Here is a 12,101-nt window from a genome sequence, read left to right as displayed (position 1 = left end):
AAATTGAAGCTGAAAGTAAGGATGCTGACGCAGAAGATAATAAGACAAGAACTCTTTTTTTAATATCAGTACCTTCCTACAATCATGTGTTCTATGCTGTTGGCCATTGAAATATCGACCTTCCTTTGCTCACGTGTAACTGACAGTCTGAGAATGTGCCCCCCACCACATTGTCTGTAGGCTGTAGTTGTTACCAAATAGCAAATCCTCACTGCTTATTTCCACTGTGCATACCTGTGTTCTTGGTCATAAGAATTTTGGTGGTGTTTTCAGTTCACTTTCACTAGTGTTCTTAGTCGTAAGAGTTATATCATTATGTTTTGCCGCAGAAAAGAAAATGCAGGCGGAAAGCAAGGTGCTTCTCTTAAGAAGGCCAAAAAGGATAAATTTGTAGGTTCAACTGGAAAAAATGTCAGAACTGAACAAACATGGTTTCTGTGGCACCTTGAGTGAAACAAGAGCTAAGTCTTCCAGTAACGTATGCATCTAATTCCTTTTTGGTTACCTGTGGGAAATCACCCTTCCAAATTTTCATGTCGTCTGTTGTTGTGTCTACCAAACTTTCCAAAGTCCCGAAGAACACTCAACTTCGGGCCTTTGAATCTTTGATCAAGAATGCCGTCTACTTGCTAGAACTTCTGATTTTGTGACCATGAAGGTTATTTTGGAGTACAAACCAAAAGTGAAGACAGTTTTTTTAGGACATCCTAAATAAGGAATCAAGTCCCCCAAAGAATTCACAACAAAGAACAAACTTAAGAATGCTTTTACTTTATTTGTTTGATCCTTTTATGCTCTACTCTTTGGTGCTCGTGTATCTCTCTTTCCCATGTTCCCATCTGTTGCAATCCATTCTAATATGCAGCCTTTAAAACTCGTATAAAAAATAGTTCCATTTATATTGTTTAGGAAGAAGTCCATTTTGACCATCCAACTATCGCTTCGGTTTGATTTTGACCATCGAACCGCAAAATTAGAAATCTTTGGTCACCCAACTCTCAAAACCATTCATATTTGTCCATCGAGCGATTTTGGTGGGTGGTTAGGCTGACGTGGACGCCACGTGGTGGTAGGGCCCACTTGTCGGAATTATCTTCTTCCCATTCCTCCCCTTCTCTCTCTTCCCTCTCCTCTTCCCCTCTACCGGCGTCTCTCCCTCTCCTCCCATGGCATACGACTGATGTGGTGCAGCGTTGTTGGCGGCGGCGTAGGCCGTTGGAGCAGCACGACGGCGTGGCGCTGGGCGATGGCGGGGAGAGTCCGCCGGCACCCGCGGCAGCCCGAGGTTGGGGGCGTCGGATCTTGGCGGAGCCGGCCATGGCTGTTGGTGCCCCCGCAGTGTGAGGCTAGCGGGGCGGAAGTAGGACCCGGCGCGGCTCGGAAGCGTGGCCTCCGACTGTCGGTGTTTAAACCTAGCAACCTACCGAGGGGGTGCCCGAGGTAGTGTTTTGGTTAGTGGGGCTCGTCGAGATCAGAAACTCGAAGGTAAACGCAGACACACGAATTAGACAGGTTCGGACCGCTGAATAGCGTAATACCCTATGTCATGTGTGTTGGTTGGATTGAATTGCCTTGGAGGGGGTCTCTGCCTCACCTTATATTGCTGGGGTAGGGTTACAGGTCGGTTGGTTACAAGAATACTAGTCGGATATGACTAGAGGAGTTCTACTCTTATTTCTACGAGTACTTTTCCTAATCCTCGACTAGTTTCTTTTTTTCCATGTAGACTACGCCGTCCTACACCATAGTCTCCATGTCAGATGCATCTCGGTATCTAACCCTATATTTAGGACAGTCCAAACCTTCTGGTGGACCCATAGATGCATGTACGATAAGCCCCCGAGTACTTTTTAGTCCAATGTAGCAGTTCCGAGTACTTTTGTAGACTTCACCGACTAGTTTTTGTGCTCTTCGAGTACTTCGTCTGGTTGAATCTTCAAAGGTACCCGAAAACTGTCATACAACTAGAATATGCTCAAGCCTCATTTAACTTTAGTCTTCTATCTTTCAACCTTGAATTTGATATGAAAGTGCGATGAAAGTTGCATTCTATATGGAGTAGCCCCCGAGCCTTAGGTTGAATCGAAGAATATAGGCTGAGGGTCAATCTGTAATTTGCATCACCTTCCCCTTAAAACTCAGAGAAAAAACTTATTTGTCGATGGACATGTGGCACACAGCCCTCGAGCCTTTTGCAACTAGTTTGGTGGGTATAAGGGTCAACCTCTGGTCAACGTGACCAATTCGGAAAGGAAATCTTATCTCTTCCTGAAATAGAGGTAACTACCAATTAGATGTCCCAAAATATCGGATCTCCTTTAAACCGAAATCGCTTTATCCGTGCCATTGTTACTGTGATGATGGAGATGTTCTGCTCCTGGAAGTAGTGTCGTAGCTTTTGCGAGGTGAGCAGTATTGCGCATAGCAATTTCTAGACTGGCAGGTATCTGGCCTTGGAATCTGACAACACCTCGCTGATGAAGTAAACGGGCCTCTGTACTTTGTATACAAGGCCTGGTTCTGGTCTTTTGACCACGATTGTTGTGCTGACGACGTTGGTAGTCGTAACGATGTACAACAGCAAGTCTTCATTTGAGTTTGGCGCCGTGAGGATCAGTGGCTTTGATAGGAAGTCCTTTAATTGCTGTAGGGCTTGATCTGCCTCCTCAGTCCATTGAAACTTACCTTGCTAATTGAGTAGTTTGAAGAAGGGTAAGCCTCGTTCTCCAAGCCTTGAGATGAATATGTTAAGGGCCACCATGCATCCAGTCAGCTTCTGAACGTCCTTGATGCATGATGGGGCATGCATGTCGGTGATGGCGGAGATCTTCTCGGGGTTAGTTTTAATACCTCGGTGACTAATGATGAACCCAAGTAGTTTTCCAGAGGGTATGCCGAAGACGCACTTTGTCGGGTTGAGCTTCTACTGGAACTCTCGCAAACTTGCGAAAGTTTCTTCTAGATCCGCAATCAGATTATCGGGATTTTTGGTGTTTATGACCAAGTCATCCACGTACGCCTTCATGTTGCGGTGTAGCTGCTTCTTGAAGCACTTCTGGATTGCCCATTGATAAGTAGCGCCTGCGTTCTTCAATCCAAAAGACATTGTTGTGTAGCAAAAAACTTCATATGGGGTGATGAACGCAGCCTTGATCTGATCTTCCTCTTTGAGAGCTATCTGGTGATACCCCGAGTAGCAATCGAGGAAACAAAGGAGGGCGCATCCAGCTGTGGAGTCGATGACTTGATCGATCCTAGGAAGCCCGAAAGGATTCTTTGGACAGTATTTGTTGAGGTCTGTGTAGTTGACATACATCCTCCACTCATTGTTGTTTTTTATTTCGCACCAGGACGAGATTGGCGAGCCACTCTGGATGATAGACTTCTTTTAGGAAGCCTGCCATGAGTAGTTTGGCTAGCTCTATCTTGATGGCTTCCCTTCTGTCTTGGGCAAATCGTCGTAGGCATTGCCTTTTTGATGTAGCTTTTGGATTCACGTTGAGTGAGTGCTCGATCAACTCCCTGGGTACCCCCGGTATGTCTGCTGGTTTCCACGCAAAGATGTCTTGGTTGGCCAGGAGGAAGCTGACGAGCGAGCTTTCCTATTTAGGATCCAGTCCTGTGTCGATCAGGGTTGTTTTGGAGCTATCACCAGTCTCAAGGTCTATAGCTTTGATGTCTACTTCACTCATAGGCTTGACCTTGGTGGCTCCCGACTTCTTTTCTGGAATCTTGAGTTCTAATGGGGACAACTTCTTGGATGCGGCGAAGACTTGCATCATCGAATTTGGTAGTTAGCTCCATAACTTCTGTGTCGCAGTCTTACTTCCTCTTCAAGTCTCCACGTAGGGAGAGTACTCCCTTGGGTCCTAGCATTTTGAGTACTAGGTACACGTAGTGCGGGATGACTATGAATTTGGCCAATGCAGATCTTTCGAGGATGGTGTGGTACGATGTTTCGAAATTCACTACCTCGAACCGGATGTATTATGTTCGGTAGTGTTCTGTGGTCCCAAAGGTAACTGTCAAAACCACCTGTCCGACGGGTACAGCCGCGTTGCCCGGGATGATCCCATAGAACAAAGAGTTCGTTGGGGTGAGCATATCGGTGATGTCGAGGCTCATCTTCTTCAGAGTCTTGGCGAACAGTACATTGAGACCGCTACCACCATTGATGAGTATTTTAGTAAGTCTGGAGCCAGCAACAAGTGGATCCATGACGAGAGGATACCATCCTGGGTCTGAGAAACTACTCCATTGGTCCTTCCTGGAGAAGGTAATTGGCACCTCGGGCCATTTGAGGAACATTGGCGTCGCAGGTTCAATGAACATTAGCTCTCGAAGAGTAAGTTTCTGGGACTGCTTAGTAGCAGTACCCGGGGTTCCACCGAAGATGAAGTTGATGGTGTTGGATGGGTTCTGTAACTTACCATTGTCACCATCGTCTTTGTCTTCCTTGACTTTGCCTTTGTCTTTGATGTCAGATGGCTCTGGGAGGTCTTTCATCACTCTGTGTAAGCTGAAACAATCTATTGCAGAGTGCTTATGGTATGGATGCCATGGACACTGTTTCTTCAAGAGCTCGTTGAACGAGGGCCTGTCTTGATTCTTGCCGCCACCTTTCTTCGATGACTGCAAAATTGCCCCGACAATATTGTCTAGCTTGCGCTTGCGGTTGTGACCTCCCGAGTAGTTATTTCGGTTGTCATTGTTAGGGCGATCATTGCAGTTCTTGTCATTGCATTGGCCATTGTTATGATTGTTGTTGTGCTGGCCCTTGTTGCGATTGGATTCGAACATTTCGATCTCCCTGTCTTCTTCATCTGCCCACGCCTGTATCATGATCTTAAGAGATTTGACATCAGCGAGACATCTTCTACCGAAGTCCTGGAACATCCGGCGATCGTGGAGGCCGTTCTGGAAGCAGTCAATAATGTCGTGCTCCGTGATGTCCACGATTGTAGCCTTCTTGTCGAAGAAGCGACGTAAGTAGCTCCTCAGGATCTAGTTGCTTTGCTTGAGACAAGTCAATCATGTTGTCAGAACGCTGCATTACCCCTGCATAGTTGTTGGTGAACGCTACCTTAAGGTCCTTCCATGAGTCGATGGAGTTCTTGTCCAACGATTCGAGTGACGTGAGTGGCGCCGCCTCCATGTAGATGGGGAAGTAGATAACTTTGGTGTCATCATTTCCCCCAGCTGCTTGTAGTGACAACGAGTAGCACCGGAGCCATTGGACTGGATCCTGCTTACCATCATACTTGGTGACACCCGGAGGTTTGAACTTTTTGGGTAGAGTTGTCCTCCGCACACGTCTTGAGAAGGCGGGGAACCCGTAATCATCATCTCCTGGGTGTTATACTTCTTGCTCATGCTCGCGGCGCCGTCCGTCGATGATGGTATGGGCGTCATAGCTGGCATTGATCTTATTGCGGAGATCTTCTGCTGGGCGTTCGGGTTCTGGGTTAGCCCCATGGTGGCCACGGCCTCCCGAAGGTCCTACCTGACTACCTTCAGCTCCAGCTTGGCTTGCTCTGGTGCCTCTGAGTTGACTTGGTCTGGACGGAGGGCCTCTATGGTTGTTGCCATGTTGACTACGCTAGGATGGGGAACGTTGGAATGACTGTATCAGGTTCTGTTGATCAAGTTGTTTGTACGTGAGTTCCGCCAATTGAGTCAACTGTCTTATGTACTTGTTCTGAGGCATCGTACGGGTGATGAGATCAATGGACACGACGGTAGCTAGGGGAGTACGATGGTGATGCGTTTGAACTGCTTCAAAGGCATTGTCCAGATTTTGGATTGGTAGGTCTGCTTCAAGGCGGCGGTGGTGGCGCTCTGTTCTTTCGGTGTTTCTTGCTCGTCGTCGAGTTCTTTGAGCTTCGGTCTCTTCTCCGACAACGTTGGCAGTGAGTTCATCCTGTGAGATGTCAACTGGGTGACGCTCATGTCGCGGGTTTCTGTCCCGTTGCTCTTCTTCTTCGTCCTCTTATCCAATAATGACAGTGAAGAGTTCTCGCTCTGGAGAATAGCATCCCAAGCTTGAAGTGATGACCTCCGTGGTGTCACCTTCCTCGTAGATGGGTGACAGAGCAGGTCCCTCCTGGTACGGGAGAGTGTCGAGGTAGGTGATAAGGCGTGAATCGTTGTTTTTAGCAAGAGTGGGTGGCTTCATGTTGGGTCAGTAGACAAATCTGCCTTGGAAAGTTGATGTGATTACCAAGCCCTGCTGCGGACCTGATAAAGGAGTCTCTTCGTCTGGGTCCGAGTAGTAGTCGAGGTCCTCGATTGTATCCGTATCGGATTGTAGTTTAGACAGGGCAACCTGATAACTGGTGGTCATGTTGCGGAGTCCGAATGGGAATCGACTTGGGTGATAGTCCGACTCGCACGACGGCTTATGTGTCGGCTCGTGAAAGTCAACACAACTGGTGGAAGAAGTCGAGTTGAACTCGGACTCTTCCTCCCAGCCCCTGACTAAGTTAGAAGTTGAAATTTCTCCAAAATTCTCGACGAGATCCTCCAGAGCTTGGTTCTGGAGCTTTAGGTCTGCTTCTTCTTCTCCGAGGTCGGTACAATATGGCGGTGGAAATTTCTAGCACCGTCTACAAGATAAACCCAGGAGCTGAAGACGAACGTCACGCCTGCTTCAAACACGACGATTGGCTTGATGATGACTTGTGCCATCTAGTTCGCCAGTGGATTCTCGGCGAGACCCCCTACCTAGCGCGCCAGCTCTCAGTGTTTAAACCCGACAACCTACCGGGGGGTGCCCGAGGTAGTGTTTTGGTTAGTGGGGCTCATCAAGATCAGGAACTCGAAGGTAAACGCACAAGAATTAGACAGGTTCAGACCGCTGAATAGCATAATACCCTACATCATGTGTGTTGGTTGGATTGAATTGCCTTGGAGGGGGTCCTTGCCTCACTTTATATTGCTGGGGGCAGGGTTACAGATCGGTTGATTATAAGAATACTAGTCGGATACGACTAGAGGAGTTCTACTCTTATTTCTACGAGTATTTTTCCTAATCCTCAACTAGTTTCTTTCTTTCCATGTAGACTACGCCGTCCTACGCCATAGTCTCCATGTCAGATGCATCTTGGTGTCCAGCCCCATATTTAGGACTGTCCAAACCTTTTAGTGGGCTATAGATATATGTACGACACCGACCCTCCAGCCTCCCCTCCCCCACTCGCGTGGCGGCCCCCGCGGTGGCACGGCACTGGAGGCGCTCGCCCCCGCCACCGCCGCCCAACTTCGGAGAGCGGCCTGGGATCTCCTTCATCATTGCAATGCAGCTCTTCCCCGTTGGCATTGCATGCCTGGCAGCTGCGGCGGCTCGACAAGGTCGAGGTCTCATCCACACCCCTCACATGATAGACCGCTCCATCCCTGTCTCGCCCGCACCAATCGAAGCCCAAGCTCATCCGCTGCTGTAAAGGGATCCGAGGTGCAGTAGCTACGCCTCCGGGGCCTGGAGGTAGGGCCAGCGGGGGTACGCGGGCGCGGGTGGACGGAGGCGGTGGCCTTCGGTGACAGCTCGAGGGTGGGCAGAGGCGGAGGCTGTGGTCGCACAGCTTGCAGGCAGGCGCTCTAGCGGCGGCGACGGGTAGGAGAGAGGAGAGAGGGGGAAGGAAAAGGAGAAAGAGGAGAGAGAAGAGGAAAAGGAGCTAACATGTTGGGCCCACAACCATGTGTCAGCCACGTTATCAAAACCACCCATCAAAATCCCCAAATGGCGAAATGTAAACAGTAAAATCACCCATCAAAACCACCAAATGGCGAAATGTAAACGGTTTTGATAGTTGAATGGTCAAAGATTTCTGATTTTGGTGTTCAATGGTTGAAACCAAATCCGCACGATAGTTGAGTGGTCAAAATTTGACTTATTCGTAATGTTAATTCTTTAGTTGGAGGTGGCTGTTGGTTTGGTTTACCTATTTCAGAATTTTATTTGTCAAAGTAATCAAACTTGGCGAAAGACCCTTTAGCCTGAGCCTGGTTCAATTCTGTGTGGGAGCGAATTAAATGGATCTGGAATAAAAAAATATAAAAAAAAGTAGGTCAAGGCTTCCCCTAGTGACTTCGGTAAAAAAAAATGTTGTCAAACTTGAGATGTAAGACTAAGACAAATATATACATATCTGCTTCAGGCTTGTTGAAGTTAAACAATTGATTCTTTAGGGCATGCAAAACCGCACAGTTGAATAGTGTCCATTTTGAAATTTTGGTAAAAGCTGCTTCCGAAATTTGACCAGTTTTACATTGAAAAATTGTCATTTTTGTACTACTGGAAGCCTTTATTTTGATATTGGACGGTTTAACATACTCTAGCATCTTCCTTGACATAAAGATAAGTTGAACATGCCATGTACTTTATCTGGTCAGGGAGTTCGAACAGTCATCTACGGATACAATGAAACACAAGCGTCTAGAAGAGCAGCATAGGGCAAGTATTCACAAGTTCTTTCTCCTAACGGAGGCATGTAAGAATAATTCCCAGTTTGCCATCTGCATATAAGTTCATTCTCCCCAGTCCAAGCAAAGCATTTGCCATCTGCATATAAGAATAATTCCCTCACCTATATCTCGCCATCCCAAAGATCCTCCAATGTATTGCATCCGCTCCGTGGGTGAACCGCAAACTCGGCTCTCAGGAGCCTAACCTGCATGTTACAATAGCCGGAACGAATATTAGATGGGCAAAATGAAAGTAGTACATGAAGCATTCGCTCATTGCATTTGTACAAGAAAAGACTGATGCGTTAGATTGCAAATATGCATATTGTTCTGCTACATGAACCATTGCAACAAACATACACAAGAAGCCAATGAAATGCAACTAGCAGAGAAAGGCTGCGTTAGGGCATGCCTGTTTGATTTCAGAGAACTTCGCCATCAAATCTTCAGGAATAGACCAGTCAAATATGTTGATATTCTCCTTAATCCTTGCTTCATTGGTGCTTTTGGGGAGTACACTGTGGCCCATTTGAATTCCCCAGCGTAGAACGACCTGGGCAGGTGTTTTCTGCAACTTCTCAGCAACAGAGACCACAATGGGGTCATTTAGGACGCTTGGGCCATTGACCCCAGGTGATCCAGGTGAACCTAAGGGCAAAAAGGCCTTTGACAACAAAAGTAAGAAATCTGATCAATGACAACTGAAAACAAAATGTAGGCATATTTGGCTATGTTACGTCAATCTTACAGAAAGATGGACACCCTTCGACTGGCAAAGCTTACGGAGCTTGTCTTGCTGCCAAACCGGATGGCACTCAACCTGGTTGACTGCTGGAGGCACACATGCAACGGCAAACAAGTCCTCCAGCTTCTTACATGAAAAATTACTCACACCGATCGCACGAGCTTTGCCAGAGTGGTATAGCTCCTCCATTGCTCCCCATGTAGCAGGGATATCAGTAGGGATAAGATTTTCAGGGCCCATCGTAGTTCCTTTCTTGATACGGAATGGACCATGAATCTGCAAAATAAGATAATTTGAGCAATTAAGCCATGAAACAAATGGCAGACACATGCTTGCAAATTCATTTACTCAGTTTAATTGATGGTATCTTGGAATTCTTCAACCTTCATCATACTCTTATGTGCTGGAGAGCTTGGTCAGATGGAAACATAATCATTTAAATTCAACTAATCTATCTGGAAATAAAATAGCGACTATTTTATGGGAAACATAGTGACTTTCATTTTGATAGCCCTACTGCCAATACTTGTTTTTTGGTATGCAACTAATGGCTACCGTGCCTCATTAGCACAAATTTTAGATAGACGCAGAAGTGAATGAATCCAATTGTTTACTTGGACAATAAATTGAACTTTTAGCACTCAATTAACCACATGAACAGTGATGCGGGCTATTAACTGGATAGACTATCAAGCATAAGAATTACAAGGTACAAGTCCAAGTAGTCAAGCTGCAAATCTTGAAGTGTGGTACCAATTGCTTCTGGCACATCTTCAGGTGCATGATAAGCGGACCTGCAAAGTTCAGATAGTTTATTTGACAGTTTTACTCTGAAATAGTGAAATGTAAGATCCAGAAGCTTCTAATCCACATGTTGTTACAACTGAGCTCCAGAAATGGAGACTAACCACAGCTTAGAGGTGATAAACATATCTTCACGCTTAACCACACCATCCTCAAATAATTTTTTCAAGGCCAAGCCCACCTATGAAAGGGAATAGTTTTAAATTCACTCAGCGAAATTACATAACATGTTTTCAAATTTCAAATGAAATAAAATCAAACGGAAGGGAAACTGCGGAAGGTTTGTCTTCCAACGTCAACTTATTCTTTCACTGTTTCATTGTTGTGCTACCCTTACGCCCCTTTTTGTTATCTTATCACTTTTTACTGATTGTGAAATAAGAGAATGGACTTACTATCGGTATATCTGGATATGATTCTTCTCTTGATATTGTTTTGAAAAAGAAATGAATCGAATTTCCTTAAAAGAAACATTCTACGTGATGTAGAAAAACACAAGCCAAAATTAAAGCTATGATATACTCCTTAGTCCTAATAGGATGCATTGTGTCATATTCATGTGAGTTGAAATGATCATATGATTATGTCATAAACTAAATGAAGTCAATAAATATATTTCCCAGGAGCACCAACCAGTACACCTAATCAGTTAGAATAAAGAAATAGCGGTGTGGACATGGAACAGAAAATTATGTGATGGGAAACTGGGTGCAAGTAATTACTACTTACCTCCTTTTCATTGCTGTATGCTGCAGCGCAATCGATGTGCCGATACCCAGCCTGTGTTGGAAAACGAACAACAACTTTAGAGTGGGATAGAAGAAGATGCAAACAATTTGATGATATATCCAGGACTTAAGAACACTTCTTTTTTTTTGAAAAGTAAAGACTTAACATCAGATTATAATTCTGCCACGTTCTTCTATGTTTGAATAAACATTATGATCCCATGGACCATACAAACACTTCAAGAGCAAGATATTTTGGACTTTGCCGGTGCCTTTGTAGTGGATGTAACTAGTTCGGTTAGCTGAGGTTACTGCATCAATAGAAATTTCCAATTTGAGCATAAGTCTATTATGTCATAGACCTCATTACAGGCCCAAGACAAAACAGTCAGATCCTATCCCAGTATCCTGATGAAGAGAACCGGCAATTCAGGCTCAACACATGGAGTCGCCAGCAAGCTTTTGAAAAGCAACAAGAACCAATCAGGACCGATTTTTTTTCCTGTATGAAAGGGAAATCAGGAGGGGATCGGAGCAATCAGAAAAGACCTTGACAGCAGCATAGATGGCGTCGCCGACAGCTTCAGGCTTTATTTGCCATACGCCAAGACCAACCGATGGGATCGTCGCGCCGGTGTTGAGAACGAAGGATGCGGCCATCTTTGCTCGGAGTCTCGGGGAAACCCGAGCAAGATCGGAGAGGAAAGCAGAGAAAGGCTATCAAAGAAGCAGAGCTTCTCCAGCTACTACTTACATATGTGGCAGGCTCACAGCAGTAGGTCACCGCATCACGGATAGTGGAGTGGAGGAACATCTACTTCCGTCCTCTAGTGGGAACTCGAAATCTTTTCTTGCGTCGCTGGCAGTGCGGGCCCACTCGCTTCAGCTTATCAGCCAAGCGAACAGGCAAAACAGGACCGGAATCGTATGATAGGAGCCTGCTTTGCCTGACAAATGATACTGACAGCAAGGCGACGTTGCTAGGGTGGTTGGCCAGAATCCCGGCATCCACTCGTGGGTTCGGCGGCGACGGCGGCGCAGGCAGAGGGTCTGGTCACCTGGGCGAGCCGGAGTCGCTGGAGGCGCGGGCTCGACGCGGATGGCGCAGAGCTCCGCCGAGGAGGAAAGGGGGATGCAGTTCAGTGTGTAAGTGTAACCCCCGTGGCCGAATGGCCCTCAACGGGACCAGACAGCGACCATGAGGCCACCACGCGGTGCGGCAGCGGACCGCGAGAAATCTCGCCGAACGCGCCGCGGTAGCATCCCGCGAGAAGCCTCCCTCACCGCGAGGCCCTCCATCCTCGGGCGGTGCCAAAACGCGGCTGGCACCTGTGGTACGAGATTAATCCAGGCCTTACCGC

The 12,101-nt window shown here is 46.6% G+C and overlaps 1 protein-coding gene across 2 annotated transcripts; it reads right to left on the bottom strand.

Annotated features, from left to right (window-relative positions):
* Window positions 1–40: 40 nt before the first annotated feature.
* Window positions 41–11,768, bottom strand: LOC117849449 (aldo-keto reductase family 4 member C10). Of its 2 annotated transcripts, XM_034731012.2 has the most exons (7): window positions 11,290–11,768; window positions 10,742–10,792; window positions 10,117–10,193; window positions 9,915–10,002; window positions 9,212–9,484; window positions 8,876–9,127; window positions 8,358–8,669 (listed from the first exon to the last, which is right to left on the bottom strand). In XM_034731012.2, exons 1-7 carry the CDS (start codon window positions 11,398–11,400, stop codon window positions 8,586–8,588), a joined length of 936 nt encoding a protein of 311 aa, XP_034586903.1. In that variant the 5' UTR covers window positions 11,401–11,768; the 3' UTR covers window positions 8,358–8,585. The 2 variants fall into 2 exon arrangements, with proteins under 2 accessions (XP_072148848.1, XP_034586903.1); XM_072292747.1 differs by lacking the exons at window positions 9,212–9,484; window positions 9,915–10,002; window positions 10,117–10,193; window positions 10,742–10,792; window positions 11,290–11,768 and adding an exon at window positions 41–8,037 and having other exon boundaries at window positions 8,586–8,669; window positions 8,876–8,927.
* Window positions 11,769–12,101: the final 333 nt, after the last annotated feature.

This window comes from Setaria viridis, chromosome 3, assembly GCF_005286985.2.
Source record: "Setaria viridis chromosome 3, Setaria_viridis_v4.0, whole genome shotgun sequence".
Lineage (NCBI taxonomy): Eukaryota > Viridiplantae > Streptophyta > Magnoliopsida > Poales > Poaceae > Setaria > Setaria viridis.
The sequence above is the reverse complement of the archived record's forward strand: the minus strand, read 5'-3'. Positions and strand labels throughout refer to the sequence as shown.

Coding starts and splice junctions, on each gene's coding strand:
- LOC117849449 (XM_034731012.2), bottom strand. CDS start 11,400: ATGGCCGCATCCTTCGTTCTCAACACCGGCGCGACGATCCCATCGGTT. Junction 10,793..11,289: donor CCATCTATGCTGCTGTCAAG/GTCTTTTCTGAT, acceptor TTTCCAACACAG/GCTGGGTATCGGCACATCGA. Junction 9,128..9,211: donor CGAAGGGTGTCCATCTTTCT/GTAAGATTGACG, acceptor TTGTTGTCAAAG/GCCTTTTTGCCCTTAGGTTC.